The sequence below is a fragment of the Streptopelia decaocto genome, assembly GCF_964273445.1.
Source record: "Streptopelia decaocto genome assembly, chromosome: Z".
NCBI lineage: Eukaryota > Metazoa > Chordata > Aves > Columbiformes > Columbidae > Streptopelia > Streptopelia decaocto.
The window spans coordinates 62992882-63018013 of NC_138657.1; the positions used below are offsets into that span (position 1 = coordinate 62992882).

The 25132-nt window shown below is 36.6% G+C and overlaps 1 protein-coding gene across 4 annotated transcripts in view; it reads left to right on the forward strand.

The window, feature by feature from the left end:
* Positions 1-24746, forward strand: part of ZFR (zinc finger RNA binding protein) — a 46671-nt gene extending 21925 nt beyond the window's left edge. For 2 of the 4 annotated variants that reach the window (XM_082075273.1, XM_082075275.1), the window contains 15 exons: positions 661-908; positions 1953-2144; positions 3245-3545; positions 4450-4643; positions 7287-7406; positions 8364-8509; positions 8887-9049; positions 10687-10892; positions 11118-11268; positions 12676-12817; positions 17624-17721; positions 18543-18638; positions 21624-21735; positions 21845-21942; positions 22357-24746. In XM_082075273.1, coding sequence (XP_081931399.1) covers positions 661-908; positions 1953-2144; positions 3245-3545; positions 4450-4643; positions 7287-7406; positions 8364-8509; positions 8887-9049; positions 10687-10892; positions 11118-11268; positions 12676-12817; positions 17624-17721; positions 18543-18638; positions 21624-21735; positions 21845-21942; positions 22357-22536 — 2447 coding nt within the window. In that variant the 3' untranslated portion in view covers positions 22537-24746. Of the gene's footprint in view, positions 1-660; positions 909-1952; positions 2145-3244; positions 3546-4449; positions 4644-7286; positions 7407-8363; positions 8510-8886; positions 9050-10686; positions 10893-11117; positions 11269-12675; positions 12818-17623; positions 17722-18542; positions 18639-21623; positions 21736-21844; positions 21943-22356 lie in introns of those variants that run through there. The other 2 variants (XM_082075274.1, XR_014186268.1) reach the window with 2 other exon arrangements.
* The last annotated feature ends 386 nt before the right edge of the window (positions 24747-25132 follow it).

Sequence of the window (25132 nt, forward strand, 5' to 3'; positions counted from 1 at the left end):
AGAGGATTAAAATAGTTGAAGCAGTAGATGTAGAAAGTTTATGGGAAAATTGGCTTAATAGGTATGAAAGACCAGTTTCCTTGATTTATGCAACTTTGATACTAGAAATCAAGGACTGAATATTCAAGTCTTAGCAAGCAAGCAGCTCCTATGCACTAAAATAACTTAAATCAGTGAAATAAAATATAATAGCACTAGCCATTCTTTTTTTATCTTCATTTTCCTGTTTTCATCTACATAAGGTCTGTCTTCCTTGCCATTTTGAAGCTCGAACAGTAAATCTGGTTCTAGAAGACTGCTTATTTCAAGTGTCTTTGATAAATCTTTTATTAGAACTCTTGTTACATCATACTCATTCTTACCAGATGTACCAGGAAATTTCGCATATTCTTTAGGAATGCTTTTATACCTCTAACATAACTGTGTGTTTGCAAAGATGTGTCTAAAATTAAAACTCTTCCTGATACAATTGATATCTATGTATTTGTGTACTGTGAAAGATGAAGAAAAATTCAGACTGCCTAAGAAGATCTTAATAAATTGTTTATATCCTTCCCTGCCCCCTTCAAGTCTATTATGCAACATGTTTTCTTTTATTGTGTTATGTAATTGATACATGATGTACAGTGATGTAACATTTATTTTATTTTGATCTTTGAGGTACCTCTTATTCTGGCTATGAAGCTGCAGTGTATTCAGCTGCATCGTCCTATTACCAGCAGCAGCAGCAGCAACAGAAACAGGCAGCAGCAGCTGCTGCTGCTGCTGCTGCAACCGCTGCTTGGACAGGGACCACCTTTACAAAAAAGGCACCATTCCAAAATAAGCAACTGAAACCAAAACAACCTCCCAAACCACCCCAGATCCACTACTGTGATGTTTGTAAGATCAGCTGTGCTGGACCACAGGTACCTGTATTATGTAATATTCTGCTATACACTTTAGCCATAATTTCTTCAGTTAAAAAACCTGACCCTTTTAAGAATACTGATTAATTTTTAAAGATCTGATTCTATAATTCTATTAAAGAAATAATAAAAGGAAAATATGCGCTATTATGGAAGGGGTTCCTCTGAGAAAACAAAAAGATATATCCCCTTAGCTTGTACAGAGAAGCTTCAGCTGTGCTTTTGACATCAGAAATATTCTAAACATTGAATTTGATTTGCTTTTTAACGTAGCAAACTTCCTAGAAAATACTTTTTTCAAAATTGTGGAGTTACATAAATTTTGTAAATGGTAAGCCTGAAAATTTAATGTTCATTGTATTCCAGCATCCCAGTTCAGTTTCACAGTGGGTACAACTGCTTAGAAAGTAGATACCTATTAATGCAGAGTGTTTATGTGCATGTCTAGCTGAACAGTTCTTGCTCTTTATGTAAACTTGTCATTATTTCCCACCTTGTCTGCTCTCTAGATTGCCAGTGTTGGTATAGGAACAAATAACAACTTCTGCCTTTCATTTTCAGCACAGCTTTATTTGTGTGCTACCTTCTTTTGAATTGCTTTTTTTTTTTTTTTCTCTGGATACAGTTAATCACTGTAGTCTTCTAGTTTGTGGAAAATTCAAAATCAAGAATAATTGAATGCAATGCAGGAAACTACAGCTTTCTGATCTTATCAGGTTTTCAGTGGTAATATCTGTTGACCAGTACTTGATTGAGGAAGAGAGAAATTAGAGAAGCCCGTATCGTATTATCTAAAAGTAGAAGAAAAGCTCATCTTGTATTATCTAGAAGTGGAGTCCTGGGGTTGGAGAAGAAAATTTCTTGGTCTTGGAAGTGGCCTGCTAATGCCATAGAGCATGTCACATGGAAGAAATGTTCAGTGTAGGAAGTATTTCTTAAACAAAGTATGAGGTTTATGCTATTTTCTGTATTACATGTATTCACATGAATGATGAAAAAGCAATACAAAATGGCTTATTGTGTGCGTATTGTTTATTTGAACAGACTTACAAAGAGCACTTAGAAGGCCAGAAACACAAGAAGAAAGAAGCCGCATTAAAAGCTTCCCAGAACACCAATAACAGCAGCACTTCTGCTCGTGGAACTCAGAATCAGTTGCGCTGTGAGCTTTGTGATGTGTCTTGTACAGGGGCAGATGCTTATGCTGCCCATATCCGTGGAGCAAAGCATCAGAAAGTAAGAGTTTTCTCTTATTCTTACTATACAGGTCAGTCGTATATTTCTTCTTGTCATTTTTTCTCATCCTTGAGATGATAAAATAAGCAGAAACAATATAATTTGAATTATTTTGCTTAAAGACATGTAGTTCTGTATTTTTTTTCAAACTTATCCATAAGCTCAATATTGGAGGGGCCTGGTTGGGAGAGAGGGGGAAGAATATTGCCACGGCATCAGTGAGGAGAGGCTGTATTTAGGGAGAGTATGTAAATTGTAGGAAGAAGGTTTTGAGTAAGATGGGAAAAAGAGTTAATGAGGACATGCAGTAGCATGCTTTTGTTCTCAATCGTTTTCAGGATCTTTCTTGACATTTGTCTTATTTATCTGGTGCTGTGAAGCTTTAAGTGTATTTTGAAACACTGTAAGCTGAGTCAGTGCCAAGAGACAGGACTGTTATGCATCACTCCATGGTATTTCTTGCAGGGAAAATTGTCATATGCGAACAGGGAACAATGTCCTGTAGTAGACTTTACAATTAGTATGTTTAGAAGACTTGCTGAGCTTGTTTTCCCTACTGTTTGGGTGCAGTTAGGTGGGCATTCTGGAATAAAGACTGTGGGCCTGTATTTTAAATTTGGCTATACAATAGTTAATGCAATGGCAATGTAGAATGTTTGTTTAGATATTACAGGTTTTCCTCATAACTCTGGAAAGATTAATGTCAGTAACAGATACAGTATTAATACTCAGTTTTTGTAGCTCTTTGCATCTCAGAATGCAAAGTGGCATCAATAACGTCATTCCTATTAAAGTAAACAAATCTCATAGCAGCTTTAAAACAATTTTCCCTATATAATTTTTTGTTAGTACAAGAGCAGAAATTACAATTTAGGTAGACTTGCCTAGTGTTCTTTCTTTCATTAATAAGCCAACCTATTTAATTTTTGGGTTGTGCCCAGTGGCTCTGTAGGTTTATGGAATATATTATCATTATATATTACATTTAGCCAACTTTTTAGTTATGTGGAATTTTTTTTGTTATAACGATGTTTGTGTTACATAGTTTTTCACAGTTACCACAGAGAGATCATATTATTAATTTCTCTTTATTCTTATAGGTAGTAAAGTTGCACACAAAACTTGGCAAACCCATTCCTTCAACTGAACCAAATGTGGTTACCCAAGCTACTTCCTCAACATCCACATCTGCTTCCAAACCAACTGCCTCTGCTTCAAATATAGCAACTAGCAACAGTACTGTGAACTCCTCTGTTGCATCCTCTGCAGTGAAAATTCTTACTCCCACGGCAAACACACCACTTAACACTGCGTCCAACAACAAAACATCTTCAACTGCTGCTAATATAGCTGTAAAGAAAATATCTACACCGAAAATAAACTTTGTTGGCAAGTACAGAAGTCAGTCTTTATTTTGAAACCTAACCTATTCTATTTTTTTTTAAGACTTAGTGCAGCAAATATGAATGTATTCAGTTAACTTTATGCATGAGTAGATATGTGTTTAAAGAATTACTGATAGGTGAAAATAGAGCGTAAATAAAAGTTTTGCTTCAAAATTTATGGTGTTTTCTGCCCAGTTGTCTCCACATGACCTCTCTTGGACGCTTCTAACTTCATACAAAGTGTCCCACATTTGGTTTCTTATGTAGTAGCTGCTGGAATATTGCAGTTTACAGTCCAGTTGATCCTAACTTCAGTTTACAGCCTGGGCAGTAAAGCCAACCTGCAGCAGGTTTGCAGTTGATAACTGGGCAACTGAGACATCCTTGTAAGAGTGGAAATCTAACGGTGGAAACTTTTGAACTGAGCATGACAGATGGGAAGCAGCTGTTCAACAATAAGGTATCCAGCTCTTGAAGGAAAGACCTATGCAGTTTCAACAGTGATAGTATGCTACCAGCTTTGTTAATAGCAACATTACAAGGTTTTGAAGTACTTTTTTAGATCCATTTACAAAAGAAAAAATTATCCGATGACAAAAAAGAGATTATTAAATTACATTTGCTGTGTTGTTCCCATTCAGTCATATCTAAAAAGGTGTTAAAATTGCAATTATATGAAGCAAAAGTTTTTCTTGCTAAAATAAAAAACTACGTATTTAAGTAACTTGAATGTTATTAAACTTACTTTAGAAAAACTTAAATTGTATTATAAATATGTTTATGTTTAAAATAATTTTAAAATATTGAGAATACTTTGGCCAGAACATCGATATTCGCAAAGAAAGTCTTCGGTTTGCACATCCTGTGTAATCACATTCTCATTTTATTAAAGTTAACAATTTAACTTTTTTGACTTCTAGGTGGCAATAAGCTGCAGACAACAGGAAGTAAACTGGAAGAAATGAAATCAGCCGAAAGTGTTAAAACACCTCCTGCTGCTACAGTACAAACACAGGAAGTAAAAGCAGACACAGCAGCTGAACCTGTGACTCCCACAACTCTTGCTGCCTTGCAAAGTGATGTCCAGCCAGTGGGCCATGACTATGTGGAGGAGGTATTGATATGAAAATGTGTATTATTTTTTAACTAGTGAAAGCTTGTTCAACGTGAAACAGAATCACAGAATGGCTGAGGTTGAAAGGGACCGCTGGAGGTCATTTGGGGTCCAGTCTCTCTCAGGCAGGGCCACCTCAAGCTGTTGCCCAAGACCATGTCCAGATGGCTTCTGAGTATCTCTCAGGAGGGAGACTCCACCACTTCCCTGGGCAACCTGTGCCAGTGCTCAGTCATTCTCACAGTCTAAAAGTGTTCTACTTATGTTCAGAAGGCACCTCCTGTGTTTCGGCTTGCACCCATTGCCTCAGTTCCTGTCTCTAGGGGCCACTGGAAAAAGTCTGGCTCTGTCCTCTTTGTGCCCTTCCGTCAGGTATTTATATACATTAAGCAGATGCCCCACTCAGCTTTCTCCTCTCGTGGCCAGACAGTCCCAGCTCTCCAGCCCTTCCTCAAAGGAGAGATGCTCCAGTCCCTTCATCATCTTTGTGGCCCTTTGCTGGACTCTCTCCACTCTGGCCATGTCCCTCTTGTACTTGGGCACCCAGCACTGGACACAGGACTCTGGGTGTGGCCTCACCAGGGCTGAGTTTGAGGGGCAGGATCACCTCCCTCGACCGACTGGCCGCATTTTGTGTAATGCACCCAGGACACCGTTTGCCTTCTCTGCTGCAAGGGCCCGTTGCTGGGTCGTGTTCAACTTGGGTTTCCACTGGCACCCCCAGGTCCCTTTCTGCCAAGCTGATTTCCAGCTGTGTGGCACCCAGCACATATTGGTGCAAGGGATTGTTCTTCCCTGGCTACAGAGCTTTGCACTTTTTCTTGTTGAATATCACGAGATTCGTGTCAGATCACTGCTCCAGCCTGTTGACATCCCTCTACACGGCTCTGTATCCCTCTGGGACATCACCCACTCCTCCCTGTTTTGTGTCATGAGCAAACTTGCTGAGGGTACGCTCTGCTCCATCATCCATATCATTAATGAAGGTGTTTAACCAGGACTGGACCCAGTTACTAGCCTCCAACTAGGCTTCATTCTGTTGATCACCACTCCCTGGGCCTGGCCATTCAGCCAGTTTTTGATCCACCTCACTTTATACTTATCCAGCCCATACATCAATAGGTTGTGTATGATGATATTATGGTGAGACTGTGTCAGAGGCCTTACTGAAGTAGACAATATCAGCTACTTTCCCCTCAACTACCAGGCTGGTCATTTCACCACAGAAGTTTATCAAGTTGGTCAAGGATGACGTGACCTTGGAGAAGCCATGTTGACTATGTCTGATAGTTTTCTTGCCCTTAGTGTGCCTGGAAATGGTTTCCAGGATTAACTGCTCCATTACCTTCCCAAGGACTGAGGTGAGGCTGACTGACCTATAATTCACAGGGTCCTCGTTGGAGATAAGAATTACAAGGCATTGAACCTGCAAAGGATTGTGCATATGTTTACAATTTTGTATTATACATGTTTCTTTTTGTTTAGTGGGGCATTCTTCATATGGGTGGCATGAGATATGTGGATGAAGTCTGATGTAAATTTTTCATGGTTTGACGTTTTGTAGTTATTCAACTTAGTATGTTCAGGCTCCAGTTTAAAGCTGCGTACTCTTTGGAATGGAAGAACTTTGTTTTTTACCAAGCACAATGGTGTGTCTGTCAGAATTGAAAGTTCTAATCTGACTTCCTTCAGTTACTGCATGAACTTTTTGGCATGTTTTGAGACAGGCTAACATTATCCAGGGTCACTGAATTGGATTACTTTTTGAATCAGTGTGCTGGTTTGACTGAAATTGAGTTAATTTTCATCATGCAGTTAGAAAGCCTTCTTTTTCATAGCTAGCATGGTCATTGTGTAGATTTGGTTTGAGAACATTAAGCTAACACCCCAGGGCAGAATTAATGTTTTTCTTCAGGTATCCTTCCAGTGGTTTTGAGTTGGAATTAAGATAATATAAGAACTTACTACTATTTTAGTTGTTGTCTGGGAGCAAGGTCTTTCTGGGCTCTCTATGTGCTGGTGGGAGGCAGTGAGGAAAGAGGGCACAGATGGGGCAGACCTTGACTGACAGCCAGGCTGATTAATAACAGTATTCCCTGCTATTAGCATCATGCTTCATATTTAATGAGCGTCAGGTTTTCTGGCTCAGGGGACCCATTCTGGTTCTGCTCCATTTTGGTTGAGTTCCATTAGGGAGTTCCTTTAGTTAGGCCATTTGCTGTCCTGCCATTTTGCAGTTGGCCTCTGGGCCTTTCTACCTTTTTGGCCTCTTCGCTTTCTTCCTGGGATCGGCTGTTCAGGACCAGGGTACTCTCTTCCAGGGACTGGCTGCTTGGCCCAGACAGAGTTAGTGCAGAATTGCTTTGAGTGTCTCTTATTTTATATTTTATTCTTACTTTCATGTATTTAATTAGTATTATTATATTAATATTATTTTGTTATTTTATGAAACAGTTTTTATCTCAATCCATAAGCTTCTTCCTTCCCTTTTGATTCTGTCCTCTATTTGGGGCAGGTGGGGGTGGGGAGCGAGCGAGTGGCTATCTTGGCTTTGTTTGCTGGCTGGGGTTAAGCCACAACAATCAGCTTTGTTTAAAGCAAAACAAAACACCAAAAGAGATGTGTTACAACTTTATTTTCCAGGTAAGAAATGATGAAGGAAAGGTGATCCGCTTTCACTGTAAACTTTGTGAATGCAGCTTTAATGATCCTAATGCCAAGGAGATGCACTTAAAAGGAAGGAGGCACAGACTTCAGTACAAGGTTAGTAGGAATGCGAATGCTTCTATCAAAAAATCCACTTGATGTCAGCCACCTGATTACACATTCTTCCATTTAAAGACTACACAAAAGTAGGTACTCTGAGTAAACAGCATATAAAAAAAGGTAGAGAAGTGTATTTCTTAGGGAGTATAGTTTTAAAGAAGTAATGCGGACTGTGAAAGTGTATTTTGTTTTTTTTTTTTTTTTTTTAAAAACATTTTGAACATTTCTTTCAGGCAACTTTTGCAACATTAAAATATGCTACAACGTATGCAAGCAACAGGAGGTTTTTATGTTGTTTACCATTAACTTCAAGAAGTGTAAAATAGTAGTGCTCAATGTTTGGGGCAGAATAAACCATATAAACCCTTTATGGAGATGTTTGAGAAAGAAGTGTTGCAAGTTTTTTCAGTCATGAATGAGATACAACCCTATTGACATATGGTGTGCTTTTTGATTGGAATAATCTGCTGTCATCCCAGGAGATAAAATGGACCTGCATAATCGTGAAAGGGATGAAAGAAGAGAAAAAATTACTAGAAGATTTTATTCAGTAAATCAGTATGGCCCTATATGAGGGACCCTTCAAGGAACAGCATCAGGAAGCACACTGTAATTAAGATGAAATGTTTTTTCAGGCTATAGTGTACTCCTCCTGCTACACAATGAACAGCAAGTTACTTAGTAATTCATGTAACATTTTAATGTTAAATTCCTTTGTTCTCATATAAGAGGGAATTCATACTCTTTGTAATATATTGGTATTTCTTTCCTTTAGAATGCTGAACACAGATTTTTCTATTTCAGCAACTCATTCAATGCAGTTCTAAAACTACATTTTACTCCCCTTGATTTTATCATAGACAGGTAGTGTTTGTTAAACATGTCAGAAGAACCCTGTAACCTTGAGATGGCAAGAGGAAAAATAGCATTTTATTCATTATTTTTCTCAAATAGAAAAAAGTAAACCCAGACTTACAAGTAGAAGTAAAGCCCAGTATTCGAGCAAGGAAAATTCAAGAAGAGAAGATGAGGAAACAGATGCAGAAAGAAGAATACTGGAGAAGGCGAGAAGAGGAAGAACGCTGGAGGATGGAAATGAGGTAATGTACTCTGTTTTATTTGTGAATGAAGCAAAGGTGCAGTCAGATTATCTAAAAGTAACCATACTTCTGTAGCTAATTATTCTGAATGCTTGTTTTGGCAGCTCTGCACTATGTTGTTTTAAATTAATTTGTCGTTATCCTTCTGGTATCTTTGTGTTCAGTCCCCGTGAGGAATGCAGACTTATTAGAATTATTTTGCTATAAATTCAGGCTCGCTTTTAAACTAACCACTCATTTTAGTTACTCTCTGGAGTTCACTGGTATTTGCTTATGACTACTAGAAATGAGTTAATGAAAACATACAATAATTTATTTAGAATGGTTGCAAGTATTAACTGCTGTATAAAGAGAACACTTTGATTGATGCACTTCAGGCGATATGAAGAGGACATGTACTGGAGGAGGATGGAGGAAGAGCAGCATCACTGGGATGACCGTCGCAGAATACCAGATGGAGGATATCCTCATGGTCCTCCAGGACCTCTAGGCCTGCTGGGAGTTAGACCAGGAATGCCTCCTCAGCCCCAAGGGCCAGCTGTGAGTTTCTTAACTTGAGAAGAAAAATCAAATCATACTTAGCAGGCAGCACAGCTAAGAATTACAAATTATTCAGTGCTACTTTAGTTGTTTCCAGTGTCTCTTAATAAAGGATTTGGAAAAATGGAGAAGAAATTATATATTAGTGAAACTGTGGAGGTGGATCTGTCTTCCAAAATAAGTCCACTGAAATGACAAAATGATGCCTTAAAGACAAATATTGTTTCTTCTGAAACATAAATCACTCTGTATTTGTGTACTACTTTTTATTTTATCTAATTGCTTTATACAATATTATTTAGCTAATTGTGGACAAATGTGTAGATAAAAAGTGGTTAGACCTTCAGTCCCAGAGGATAATGGTTAGTGGTGGGTCGTACTCTATCTGGAGGTCAGTAATACATGCAGTACTAATGTGGATTTATCCTGGGATTTGGCTTATTAGCACCTTATCAGTGACCTGAAAGGTGGAGTGAGTCCACACTCATAAGGTTTGTAGCTGGCATGAAACTGAATCAGTTTGGGGTGGGGAGAAGAGCTGATACCTTTGATGGCAGGGGTGCTATCCAGAGGGACCGAAGTGAACTGGAGGAATAGACTAACAGGAGCTTCCTGAAATTCTACAAGGACAAACGCCTATTGCTGCACTTGGGAAAGAATAACCTCTTGCACAGATACAGGCTGGGGAGTGACAGGCTGGGTAACAGCACTGCTGAAAGGGACCTGAGGATCTTGGCAGATAGGAAGCTGAACGTGAGTCAATATGTGCCCTGGCAGCAGTGAAGGCAAACAGTGTCTAGGGTTATATTAACAGTAATCAACAGGTAAAGGGAAATTGTCAGCTTTTATTAGACCCACACTGCAATACTACATTCAGTTTTGGGCTCTCCAGTACAAGAAAGATGCTATAAACCGTAGCAGGTTCAGTGAGAGGCTACCAGGATGGTCAGGGGTCTGGAATGCACGCCATGTGAGCGGAAAATGAGGGATCCGGCCCTATTCAGCCTGGAGGAGAGGTTCAGTGCACTGTAATAGCTTTGTAATAACTGTACGTTATAAAGGCAATGGAGCTGGGCTATTCACAGTCATGAGAGGGTGAGATACAACCAGCTTAAGCTGAGAAAAAAGAGGTTCAGATTGAATACAGAAAATATTTTATTTTCACACAGGTGTTGTGCAGCCTCCATCTTTGGTTTTCAAGAACCAACTGGATAAAGTCCTGAGCAACATTATGTGGTCTTAAAGCTGACCATGGCTTGCACAGGAGGTTGGACTAGAGGACCTCCTGAGGTCCCTTCCTATTTGAATTCTGTGATTCTACAAAAGCAATCCTAATACTTTCTTTTGCAGCAACATGCAAGTACTTCCCAGATGATAGACAATACGTATTTATGTTGGGGAGATACTTTTCATCCTCGGATTTCATAATTTGTTGAATTTTGATCTATTTTATGTTTTTTCAGTTGTGATTGATTGTAACCAGTTTAAGTTGTTAAGGACACTTCATGTTTTGTTACATTTCAGTGGTTTGAGATTTGAATATTCTGTTGTTTAGCATGTTTGGTTTTTTGTCCCTTATGATTTGTGAACTTGGGAGCCTACCCAAATTTCAGAAATACTCTTTTTCATCTCTTTAGCCTCTACGCCGACCTGACTCTTCTGATGACCGCTATGTGATGACCAAACATGCAGCTATATATCCAACAGAAGAGGAGCTGCAAGCAGTCCAGAAAATTGTTTCTATTACTGAGCGTGCTTTGAAACTTGTTTCTGACAGTATGACTGATCTTGAAAAAAGCAAGAACAAAGAGGGAGATGACAAAAAAGATGGCAGTAAAGACAGGTAATTTTTAATTACTTTTGGAGTATTTCATAATTTGTTTCTGAATTTTTTCCTTCCACTGTTATCAGTGCTTCCAGGGATTCTCTTCTCTTAGGGTTTTGATATGGTATATATCACTATGGCCTCAAAAATATGTGGAATACTCTTATTTCACTTTTCTGTCTTTAGGATTAGTTTTAAGATTTTTGTATTATTTTAAATGCAATTTTTAACTATAATTCACAGAGCTTTGAAAGGAGTTTTGCGAGTAGGCGTTTTGGCTAAAGGTTTGCTACTCCGTGGAGACCGAAATGTTAATCTTGTTTTGTTATGTGCTGAGAAGCCTTCTAAGACGTTACTCAGTCGTATTGCTGAAAGTCTTCCCAAACAACTTGCAGTAAGTAGAAGTTAAATTTTTGGATTTTAATTTTTGTAAGGATACTGTAAAAATCTGTCCTCAAGTCAAATGTCTACAGGGCTGACTGTGCCACGTTTCATAGCTCAGGTTCAGTTTCTTTCAATTTTCTGAGTGTTTGCATCTGAATTTGGGGGCTATGCTGCATGTTTTGCTTTCTGTATATTGTGTCCATACAAGTGTCTATGTGTAGTGTCACTCATCGTATAACAGATTTCATTTAACTGGGAAATACAAATGAATAGAAGAAAAACTATTATCCAGTTACCAGCAGTGATAGAGGTAATTCGTGCAGTGCTAGAGGCAGCTTTCTGCCTGAAGATCAGGGTTTTCCATGTCAGTCTGTTTGTACTTAGATCTTGTTTCCAATTTATATGTGTCAATGCTTTGTACTTCCATAATGAGTTAACTAAGTTTTTTGTGTTTGGTTGGCGGTTTTATTTTAATTTGGCCCTTAAAAAAAAGTACATGCAGTCCTAGACCATTCAGCAGAATTCATATAAAGCATTTTCTATATTTCCACAAGAAATAAGGTTTCTGCTGAATAAAGCCTGTCCACCATAATTACAGAATGCTTGTCACAGCATAAGTATTTCAGTACTCTCTGGTAAAATGTTTGGCAGAATCAGTAACATGATACAAGCTTTAGCAAGATAAAATTGATTAGAAAATTGTCTTGAATATGCTTTTGTTGAAGAAACAGAACAGAAGAAAAATTTAAAACTGCACATCTTGGTCTTGGTTTTGTGGAAGTCATTGTCCCTTTAGTTTGTGGAAGAAGGTGACAGAAGTGCCTACAGCTTCCGTTTGGGGATATTTAGAATTATTAAACCTAGTTGCAAGAAGCAATTCAAAGTAACTACATCATTACTTACTCTTACATTTTTTTCCCTGGTGTTTATCTTGCCCTTTTATCATATAATGTTGCGACAGCCAAGTATAGAATGTACCCAGCAGTAGCCATTGTGTAGCTGCTGGCTTGAAGAACAACTCGTACATCTTTGTGCTTTTTAAAGGCTCCCGTGTTCCAATAAGAAACATGTGCAGCTGACACTGAAGTGGCACTGAGGATTTCTTTGTCTCAAACACTGTCAGGATTCTTGTTATGTAACTTATTTGTATGTGAATTTCCTTTCTGGGTAGGTTGTTTTTTTTTTTTTGCATGCTTGGTGACTGCTGTGTATTTTCACTAATGGAGACCATGCAAGTCCATATGTATATATATATATGTCTTAATTGTGTATACTGTGCTTTCTTTGAATATAGAGGTATCTCCTTCATATAATTATATTGTGTTTCTGCCTTTCTGTGAAAAACACTATGTTGAAATTCTTCCCAATGCTTTTATTTGACATGCGATAATGGAAATTTCTGTTTCTCGATATTTAGGTAATAAGTCCTGAGAAATACGATATCAAGTGTGCAGTGTCAGAAGCAGCAATAATTTTAAATTCATGTGTGGAACCCAAAATGCAAGTTACTATCACACTGACATCTCCAGTCATTCGGGAGGAGAACATGAGGGACGGAGGTTGGGAAGTTGTTAAAGATGTTACTTCTTTCTCACCTGTTTATGTTTATCTATTCTGCTTAAGATGGCATTAAGGTCCTGGAAGGCAACATGCTGGCACATGTATTTGATCGAAACCTTGTTTTTCAACAACCAGTCTTGGTAGAGAACAGTTGGTTAAAATAAATGCGTATATGATGTGTTTATTTAATTTGTAAAATTTCTAACTTCACGTCCAACCTCAGCTTTCTGGAAAAGGTACAAACATGACTATTTTTTTCCTCTCTTTTAAAATTACATGGAAAACTAAGTATTTTAGAACAAGTGGCTATAAAGTGGCTTTCTAGAGCAGCCTTGCCCTAAGAGATTGTGTGGTTTTAGGAAATTAAATAATAGGGTTTGGGGTTTAAACTGGGTCAGTATTACTATCACTTGCACATTCCAAATAGCAGTGCCACTTAAAATGCACTTTTATACTTTGATGGTAACAGTGCTTCTAACTTTAAAAGACAATGTGATTTTTTCCAGCTTTCTGAGGTTGTTTTTGGTCTGGAGTGCTTTTTGAGTGTATTTAGGCTCCTGGTATTACAATCAGTCTTCTATCCAACTGGCAAACCCAGACTAGTACAGTAAGAAATGGCTTTGTCGTTGAGCTGAAGCAGAAGGTGGAGCTTGTAAATCAATTCACATTTCTGAAGTCCATAGTTTCTCTGGTGCCAGCAGTGTTGCTTTAGGGTCTGTTCTGTAACACTTTCAAAGCTCCAAAAGCTTTTAAGCCAACAAGCATGATTAAATGTCTGCAGTACATTGGTTCTTTTTGTTTACGGGTCAGATAAAATTAACTTTTGTTTCCTTTTAATCCTGTATTTTCATAGTTGAAAGAGATCATGGCAAACAGGGTTCTGGTGTTTGACAGTGAACCTACAAATGGGAAATCTGAAGCTATTTTAACACTTACATGCAGGTTGAAAAAAAATGTATGTGTGTATGTATACGTGTGCTTGTGTATATACGTACTTATAGAAGCCACACAGGTTTTTTTTATTTCATCTCATCATTACATGTCTTATAAAATACTTGAGACTTCTATATTGCATCAGTAAGCGTCCTGTAGCTGTGCAAGTAAGCTGTGTTAACCAAGTTGTCCTCCATAATCAGAAAAATATTTCAAGATGCATTCTTGGTTTGGATGACTTCTGAAGCGTCTTCAAGAGTACTTTGTACATTATTTTTAAGATGTGCATAGTATTCCTAGCTATAAAGGCTTTCTAAATGTACTGGCACACCCAACAAATTTAGTTGTTTTTTGACCATCTAACTATAACATGACCCTTCGTTTGTCTGTGCTGAATCAGACTTCACAAATTATTTAAGTTTAATAAAGAATACTTTAATGTAAAATATTTGATTATCAAATTAGATTAACCACTAAATGAAATGTTTATTTCTTAATATACTGTGCAAAACTGCAATATCAATCCTGCCGCAATACTTAATTTCAATTAAGTGGTTTATGGCATAAAATTCTATTATGTGGACTAAAAATAAATTTCAAAGTACTGCCATCAATCCCTTAATTTATGCCACCTAAAGGAAACAAATCTGTATTTTGTCTGACCCACACTTGAGTTAAAATGATCATTGTGAGTTTATTCACTGCTGGATGCAGTACTGCCTCTAGGCAAGCAAAATCAAGTTAGATTTCTCTTCAAGACACTGAGCAGTATCAAATGGATGTGCAGAAAAGTTCACTTTTGAAACTAGAGCAAATAGAAGATGGAATTGCAAATTATTGCAGCAAAGAAGGCCTTACTACGAAGACTACTGCTTATTTGCTGCAGAGTAACAGTATGTGTTTGTGTTTTTTCTTGCTGCAGCTTGTTATGCTCTGTGTCTTACAATGGTTTAAAGTTTTCATTTTTTTTTAGCCCGCTTGGGGAGCTAGTTCAGGCGATAAGGAAGGCTTTACCGGAAGAACCAGTTTGAGTAAAGATGAGACTGAGACTTGCACGTGGAGTAGAATCATGTTTGATGTGTAATAACCCCATTACATGATAAAAGGCTAAAAAAAAATACAGTGAAATAAAATTGTTAACCGCATAGCTACTGTTTCTTACAGTATTGTGCGTTTGACAGTTTACTGAATCAGATGCATTGAAAGTGCTCTAACCCCTGCTGTGGAATCTTTCCTTCAGCAAACAAAATGTACATACCTATAAACGCATATATGTGTGCGCGTGTGTCTTTTTTACCCTTAGCTAACAGCCCCGGTCCAAAGCCTTCTAGCAGAGGGACTTGATCCCTGTCAGGGGTTGCTGCCAAGACATCGGAAGGATTTTTGACCAAGGTTTTCTAAAGCTCAGTGTCACACCTGCCATGTTTTACAAAGGGAGGGGGTTTGGATGCATAGTCCTAGCATCTGCTGTTACTTTGTGTGTCGTTTTCTTTTTTTTTTCCTTTTTTTTTTTCCTTTTTTTTTTTTTTTTCTTTTCGTCTTTGTCTCTCTCCTAGAATTAAGCAGTGTTCACACTAGTCTTGAAATAGTTGACTGGGTAAAATGTATTTCCCATAATAAAACTTACTGAAATTGATATACCTGTTAACTTTTAACAAAGAGGTAGTGTGGACACAGCATGTCTAACTGAAGATTAACCCCTTATATTTAGGCCAGTAATAAATTAAGTTACATAGGTTAAGAATTTGTGCTTGTGTTTTGTAAATTAATTCAGTTTTTGTCTTAGCTTAACAGGGTGGTATGTTAGGCATCTGAATTTAGTCAAATAGTCTTTAAGGGGTTAATCCTGAAATACGAAACAGATGCAAAAATCCACAGATTAAATATTACAAGGGTTTCCTTGAAACATTTTTTCAGTCAATATATTCTCAGTGCAATAGGTGCCTTGGCAACTTACGGCTTTCAAAGTCTGTTTCAAGGATATTGATGTGATATCTGCTAGTAGCAGATATCTCTTCTGTGCATTTAAACTGTAATTCTTTGTAGTAAAATTGTTTTCCAAATTGAAGTTTGAAGTCACCTATTTGCATATTAGTTTCAAAAGAATGTAAATAATTAACTGATTAGGCTGCTAGACGCAGCAACCCCTATTTTTATTTTTAATTTCTCAACCTTACTTTACCACTTTTTTCCTGCTGTGGGTTTTTTCTAGATGTTCTCCTTGTCTCTAATATCCAGATAGTACTTGTTTCATCAGTTATCTTACCTGGCACCTCTCTTGTATAGGCTTGGGTTTGGTTTGGTTTTTTTTTAAAAGAAAATACTGTTCTAAATGTCTTCATTTGCTCTGTAAATGCCTTGTTAGTGCAGTTTTTAATCTTTCCACTTTAACATATAATCCATAAGTTCTGTGAGAAGATAGCTGTGTTCTTCTCAGCTTCCTTCTTATCTTGAAGTCTTCCCACTTTTAGCCCTGTGCAGAGCAATGGGACTATCCTATAAAAATGCTCAAATATGAATGTAGTACTTCAGATTAAATTTTATAATTATATTGTGGAGTTCTACCACCATGTTCATGCATGGCTTTTTAGCTCTTTGTATAATAAAGTGTCCTACTATTTATTTTACATTTGTGTGAAATAGATGGTTTCAGAGCTGTCTTTCTGCAACATCCCTGACAGCTTGTCCTTGCAAGCATGTTTCATGAGTCTCAATATTTTTTTTTTAATTCTCTGATTTACATAGATTTATATCTTGCTGGAGTAAATTATGTTGTTCCTTAAAGCCAGCTCCTGTGAAATGAGTACCATTGAGTGAGGGCTTTTGGTTTCATCTTATCTCTTCTGCTTAGCATCAGTTATGCTACCAATATACTTTGTTACTACCCACAACAGCCGTTTTCATAATTAGTGAAACAACTTTTAAAGTTGATCACTGCATTATATCAGTACAGTTTTTAAGTAACCCAAGGATACCATTTAACATTGTTCAGTGGTTCCAGTTCCACTGGGAAAACCACTTCCAAAAGGGCCTGTTGATCTCTTTGCTAACAAAGCAATTGGCTTGGTAATTAAGTCTTCTTCTGAACATTTAAATATGCAAGCTCTACTATATTTTCTTTGTCTTTCACATGTTCTGCTTTGTCTTTTACGCTATTCCTTGCTTTTCTTTTTCCTGCTTAATCTTAAGTAAAGCAGTCCCTTTTCAGATGCTTCTTTGCATCCTAAATTATATTGAAGCACATATATTATGGGTTGAGGAATTTTATTTATATGAGTAAGAGAGAGGGTACTAGAAAGTAATAGAACCTCTAATATTGAAGAACACATTTCTTTAGTCAGGTTTTTCAAGCAAAATAATCTCAAGTTTAAGGTATGATAAAAATAACATCACTAAACATCCAGTGCTTTTAAGATTTGTTATACCTAGTTTTCAGAATAGGTCCCAAATAACACGTGACCATCAAAATTGACAAGAAACTAAGTTCAAATGTTTCTACTCGGTTAAAGTGGATTTTTGTGTTCCTTCTGTCTTGTGTTCTCTGTGCTGGTGCACTGTGTCCAACCATCCTTCCTTCAGTATTTAATTTTAGGTGATACATGTTTTTCCAGTGTTAGCTTAAAGAAAGAAGTACCACGCATTGCATAATCTGCAGTGCATTTGAAAATAAAAGTATTATACACTGTTGATCTTCACACGGGGTTGATGCCCTAATCCTAATTGAATGGCTTTTGTTGAACATTTACATTTGTCGTTCAAGGGTTTAAACTTTAAATGGCATGTGTGACATTGAAGCTACTTTAAGGAAGTGTCTTGCTCCCCTGGTCAAACACCCATTCCTCACTGCATTTTGCCAATTCAATCCATTTTAGATGTAACCTCGGGTATGGTGAAAGACCCACCGGACGTCTTGGACAGGCAAAAATGCCTTGACGCTCTGGCTGCTCTACGCCACGCTAAGTGGTTCCAGGTTCGGAACATCATTTTACTTTCTTCTTGTAGCCTTATGAGAGATTAGTTCAGTTGCAATATAAATGTTTAATTATGTGAAAACACTCAGTGTTGTTCATGCTAATAATATTTAATATTTTTCTGGTCCCTAAATTTAAATGTAGAAGGTTGAGTATGGAGGAACTGCTTTATGCAGTTATTGCTCATTTGACGTGATTTTTTTTTCCTGGTCATTGAGAAGGCGATGTTGAAAGCTTGACTCGCTTGGGGTGATCATGTGTTGTATATTTGTTATATATTCCATAAGGCTGCAGAGTAACTTCGCTTTAAATAATGGAATATGTGTTTAAAGCTTTGTGTTTAGATTTAAGACTTTGTTTCCTATTTCTTTAAGTGCGTTAAGTGTAGGGAATGAAAGGTGAGAAGCAACTGTTTGGTTTAGTGACTTTGCGTTCTGGCAAAGGCACAATAAAGAAACCAAACAGATTCCCTTGACCTTTCAGTCTCTATACCTATTTCTTAGATCTTTACTTTATCCTTTTCATTTCTAATATAGAAAGATACTGTATTTATTGTTACAAGTGAACATAGGTCAAAGTGTACAGGGGATCAAGAAACGTTATTCTTGTATAACCTGTGCACTTTGACTTCTACCACCTTAAATTACTAACCCTGTATAAAATACTGCTGTAAATGGCGGCTCATGGAATAAAGTTGTAGAATTATTTGTTTCAATCTTGTATCTGAGCTTCCATTGAACAGTGGTGTTTTAGTCTTTCAACAAGCCCTATTTGCTAAAGGGGCTAGGATTAATTAATTTGATTTTGTATTGCTCTCAAGGCTAGAGCTAATGGTCTGCAGTCCTGTGTGATTATCATACGTATTCTTCGTGACCTCTGTCAGCGAGTTCCAACTTGGTCTGATTTTCCGAGCTGGGTGAGTAATGTTCTGTTGAATGAGTCTTTTTAATACACATGGTGCTGCAAGTAAAGCATAGGGAAGTGTTACTACAGTTTTTAGATGTCAACTTTTTCAAAAAGTAATTTGGGGTTTGGTTTATGTTTTTTCGTTCTTTCTTTTTTTCCCAACATATAATCCAGAGTGCCTCTAAAAATTTAATTATCTGAGGTTGTGTCATTTGGAACTGGAATTATTTTTTTTCCCCAAAGGAATTTTCTTGTTCTTTCATGTTCTTTGTGGGTATCATTAATATTCTAGATTTCATCTTTTGTATTTTCCATTATTTTGTATAAAATAATTAATTTTTTTCTAACCACCTACTCTAAATTGCTTGGGGTTTCCCAAAAATTGTTTAAAATAATGTCAGCCATGCCCAGATAGTTCTATGATAACAAAAAGGCTACTTGAAAGAACAAATCACAGTAATAGTAATTCCTGTGATCATTCATATGTCCCTTCCACAAGGTGAAATACTACAGTACTTCAGTGCTGTCCATGGATGTGTCACCACTAGCATTTGGGTCAGTGTCACTTAAATCACTGGATTGTACTGGGTTATCTCTCTTACAGACAAATATTCTTGGAGCATTCCTTTTGCATTGACTATCTTAAATGATGCTCTCCAGAAGTGCAACTCATGCTCCAAGCATCAACAGAAGTTCAATCTGTGGACTAGACAAAGTCAGTCTGAAACAAAATCTCTGAAACATGGATTGTGTGGAAGTAAACTTAGCACTGACTGTTTTGTTTCATAGTCCAGGTCCAGTTGCACTGTGCTGCTTCCTTTTTGGCAAGAAGGGTGTTTTGGCAAGAAGGGTGTTAACATTGTCAAGACAGTGTGACCCATTAGCCTTATTTCAGTGAGAAATGCTTTACAATTGTGCTAAGCTTGCAGACAATTTTATTAAATTACTTCTGATAATATTTACGGCTTCTAGAAAAAACTGTGGAGCAGTTATTTCTGGGTTTTAAATATTTAAAATAAAAAAAAAAAAGACAGTTTCTGTGCTACATTTCATGTAAGATACACTGTACAGATATAGCTTAAGAGAAGCTAAGTATGTAAGTGCCCTCTCAACATCACTTTGATACTGAGTTGCCAAGGAATAAACCCTGGTATACTTTCAGAGAAGCATCCTTCAAACTATTGCAACACACAGCAGGTACCTGGGTGAGGGACAAGGAATGTTGTTTCTTGTTTCTTACATTATCTAAGGCACATCCAGAAGGGAAGGGAGGTAATGAAACAGAGTGCCAGGCCGAGCTGTGTCTCAGTTCTCTGCAGAAGTGATTTCCTGATTTGTTCCTCATACCTGGTGCATTGTCAGTGACATAGATCAACATTGAAGTATACATAGTCAGCTGTTCTTCTGGCCCGCTGGTAAAGTCTTACTGATAAAAACAATGACAGAATGAAAATGGTGATTCCACATATATATAATTTCTGCCAGTCACAGATGGAATTTCATAGGTTTAAAAAAAATGTATTTTTCTGGATACATAACTTCTCCTAACCTGTGGGCATGTTACAAACCAAAGAGATGCCAGAGCTTTTCAAAAAGATCCTAAGTAGCTGTAAAAGTAGATTATAATAGGACCCTAGTAGCACCCTCTTTACATACCTAAAAATAAAAATTAAATTAGAATAATTTTGTCAAGTTCGTACAAGTTAGAAAGAACTATTATTCAAGTTCGATTTTTCAAACTTGAAATCCATCTTTTTGTACACATAAACACGAGGGCATCATAATTCACATTTTCGTAGGATTAAGTTGTAGACTTTAGTGTATTGTATGAGGATCCAAAAGAGCTAGACTTCAAGAAATGCAAAAAACATTATCTACTTTTTTTTTCCTTTCTGCTGTATTTTGCTTCATACTTGAAAATAACTAAATTACTGTTGCTAAATCCTGAGTGATACAATGGGAGTATGGAAATACCATGCTCAAGAACTGACATTTATCAGTTAAATGGAGCTAAAATAAGAAAGAATGGCTCCCTTAGTGTAGGATTGTAATCAACACTGCCTGTAGTTATTTGCATGCATCAGAATAGGCCTTTACGCTGGGAAAGTAAAAATAAAAGGCAACAGCTGAACAACTGTAAACTGGATGGGGAGGATGAAAAAACAAGCTCCTCACAAAAAACCCACCAAAAACCAAAAGAGACTTGCTGGAGGATTAAACTTGCCAAAGGGGTAGTACTGAAACATCCATTTGAAGCTGGGGTAAAAGAAAACGCTATTCTTTACTTTTGCAAATATCTTTTGTAGGTTTTTCTGGAAAAAAACGTGTCTAATAAAAGTAAACAATGGAAATATTCACAGAAAAAAATCCCAATATTTGTAATATAGTTAATTGTTTAAGCTATTTTAACTAATATCAAACAATGTATCAATTTTAGAAACCTGTTTATCATAAAGATTTCTTTGCACTTGTTTAACATCTGAGTTAGTGTTAGCCTATATCCATGAGAGAACGTGCTGCTGAACTAGTAATCACTTAAACGTTAAAAGTTAGATTTTTGATGCTTTAAGTTTCTTGAAGAAAAAAATGCTACTTTCTGCAGCATTGTGTTAATTTCATTTTATACACTGTGTGTTGCTTATTCATGTTGCTGACAGATTAAGGTGACCTACCGTGTTTCATACTCTCTTTAAAAAATGGCTGTACAACTTGTCTACCTGCATATGTAGGCTACTACTGTACACATTTCTCCAAAACTTTTGAACAACTTGTGATGAGAAGGAGCGCATCAGTACTCAATGTTAATCTTGCACCAGGTTTCTTTTTATTCATCTCTAAAATAGCTGATTTTTTTCCATTTAAACTGAAAGTGTTCTAGAATGTATAATAGTTTCCAAAACTCCAAATTCAAAAGTTTTGTATTTAACAACACCAGCAGTATTTTCTGTTTTAATCCGTCTTCTAAAGTGGCTGGATTTTCTTATTGTTGGTCTAGGCTATGGAGTTGCTTGTGGAAAAAGCGATTAGCAGCGCTACTGGACCTCAGAGTCCTGGGGATGCACTGAGAAGAGTTTTTGAGTGTATATCTTCAGGAATCATCCTTAAAGGCAAGTTGCATTCGACCAGTGTCTGTATATTTATTTTAACTAATTGAAAATCTCTAATCTTGTTTGAAATAAGGTGGAGATGTGCTGCTAATTAGTATAACCATTGTAGGTGGTCCTGGCCTTTTGGACCCTTGTGAAAAAGATCCTTTTGATACACTTGCTGTAATGACAGATCAGCAACGAGAGGATATTACTTCGAGTGCACAGGTAAGGAAATATATATGTGAAGTAACTAAACTTGATGGCTGATTTTTGAGGTGGTTTTTGTTTAGTGATTCATTTTTCGTTATTGTTGTTAGTTGGTTGGTTGGTTTTGTTTTGTTTAATGGAGCTAGATGGTGGACACAACTTTTCCTGGCAAGCTTTGGCTACTTCAGTGCAAGTCCAGCAGCTAAAACACATGTATGTTATTTTAAAGCTAAGTTCATGGACTTTGTACCGAAGCAGCAAATGTGACATACACATTTTATTGTGTTTACTTCATTGAGGGATGGAAGAGGGGATAACAAGAGCTAAGGATAATATCATACATCGCTAATGTTCTTCATTAATTATTCGACAAAGTACTCAAAATTTACCTTTGTTTCTAACAGAAGTTCCTTCTTTCTACCCTTTTTCTAGTTTGCACTGAGACTCCTTGCATTCCGTCAAATACACAAAGTTTTAGGAATGGATCCTTTACCACAGATGAATCAACGCTTCAACATCCATAATAATCGTAAAAGAAGAAGGGACAGTGATGGGGTTGATGGATTTGAAGCAGAAGGAAAAAAAGACAAAAAAGATTATGATAACTTTTAAAAATGCTTGTCATCAGTGCTAATGTCAAAGGTGATAAAAAGTCCATTTGTTGCCTTGCTTTTACTTCATTCATAATAGTGTCTGTTTAAAACATCCAAAACCAACTTGGGAATTACATTTGGAAGAGAACAATCTAGCTCTTCTGTGTGATTCTGAATATTTTAATGGATGTACTATACCAGACAAATTATGGATGGAGAGACTGCAAATGGAAGCTCTGTCACAGGAAAAAATAGTTTTCCCTCATTGCATTTCTTTCAATGTGTTGCTAACTTCAGTAGCTTTTATTCTTTTATTTTGATCTTTTTTTGTTAACAAGTGCGTTGTCTTCTTATCTTTACTGTATTTAATGCAGCATTTGTGCTTTTGTTGCTATGTGTATTTTGACTTTTTATTTAGAAGTTTTATGTTTGCCCTTGACACTAGCTTTATAAGTTACTTTGGTTTAGATAGTAGAAACTGCTCCCCTCCCAATTAATATCTTACAGAAGTTTTTTTTTTGTAAAGTGAGACTGCAGGATTATATTTTATTTCTAAATGTGAAGGGGTTACAACACATAATTATCCTGCCATTTGAGTGCTCAGAATTAAATGTTTTTGCCAATCTTGTGGCACTTGTCTCCTTAGTGTGATATAACGGTGTAATTAAGACAAATTTGTGTTAATCTAATCAAGTTTGCTGTTAGTTGTGCATTAGCAGTATAAAAGCTAATATATACAGTATGGTCTTGCAACAGTTTTACAGCAGCTGTATAATTGATCAAAGTTTTGCATGATGTTTTTTTGTTTTTCATAGAAGAGCTTTTAAAACTATAATTTAGGTAAAATGCGTAGATCTTTGTATGATTGACTTTGTGACATAGGAAGGCCAAAAAATAACTTTCTGAATTTCTTTTCTCAACATACAAGCAAAAGCGGGCATTTCCCATTTAGACAAAGTTAGTTATTCTTTTCAGTCAACTTTGTCAATAAGATATTAATGCCTCTCAGCCCTTAAAATAAATGTTTGTCATATCAGTGCCTGTGAGGTTATTCCTGATAGCTATTCCTGTATAAACTTTCCGTGATATTTTTCAATGATTCAAATTTAAAAAGTGAAGTATTACTGAAAAAGTGAAGGTTATAAAAAAAAAAAATCCCAGAAAATTATTTGATGTGGCCATAGTGTATGCTTATGTCTCTTTCAAAAAGCTAAATATAGCAGTGGTGTAAGTAAAAGTTACATCATACTGTTGATGTATGCTCTGGTACACAGGTGTGATTTGTTGTCACAGCACTACAGTGGAATACACAGACAAAAGCTAAAATTTATTAAATGACTAAAATTCATTATACACTGGAAACGGAAGTTTCACTCATTCCGTTCAATGTGTATTGTGCTTTGTTGCAAACCCATAAACCACAGATTAACATAGACTAACATTCTGGTAATTACTTTATGAATGGCTGTAGGAGACTATCACACATTACAAAGATCATTTGTTATTTCTGGTACTGTTTATTAAAAAATGTTTTTGTTCCATTTTGAGGTCAAATTTATCTTTGACCTTCTTAATATGTAACTCTTGGAGTAAGGGGATATTTCTGTTTGCAACTTGTACTGCTAACAGCATGGGCCTATAGAATAAAAATACAGTATTTTAGAAAAATAGAGGGTGTCTGAAGACTTGAAGAAAAAAATTAATACAATGTTCTTCATGCATCAAGAGTGCAATTTTTAAGAGAGTGGTTACTAGTGGTTACCAAATAAAAGGAAAGCTTTCTCATTGTAAGAATGGTTTCTTACTAATTTCAGCATCAGAAACATAGAAAGCAGAAACGCTTTAAAGTTACTTTAAAAAAAAAATTACACTTGTTTCTGTTGTCCAGTCTTGATTCATAGCTCCAAGCATATGCTTGTTCTTGGTCTTTCTTTAAGAGGATATTTTGCTGACATGATGTCTAGTTAGGCATTACTATTTATTTTGAAAGCTACAGGTGCTATTCATGTGGCTTGTTCAACTCCATACCAAAGTTTCTTTCCTCATAAAACAAACTTGTCTGTTCAGGCATGTGACCCTAAAATTTAGGATTCAAAAAAGTGAAAGATGTGTTTTGGATTTCCTGTATTTTTGTTCTACTGGCCTTTAACTCTTAACCAGTTTCTGGATCTTTTGAAATATTGTATACGTAACGTGATTCCACATTAAACATGAAGCTGTGACCATGAATTTTGTGCTGCGTGGTGAATAGTGAATTTGCAGTTTGTTTCCAGTTTTTCTGCCCATTTTAATGGGCGGTATTAGGTAACTTCTGATTCTTGTTAATCTAAGAAGAATGGAAAAACAAGGTTTTAAAAAGTGCAGAGCTAGCTTTGATTTTAAAGATTACATTGTTTACTTAAGAGGACAAAACCAAGACAAAGTAATCAATTTATGAACAAGTAATAATTTTCTTGTCTTGTGTTCTGGTAATGCTAGTGGTTTACTAATCAGCAGTGTTTGGCTCTTTTATCCAGCAAAGTGTGTACTAAATCTCAAAATCCCAGACACCATGGTCAACATACACAAAAGAGAAATGTACACAGCAATAATTTTCCCCTCAGTGCTCACCTTAG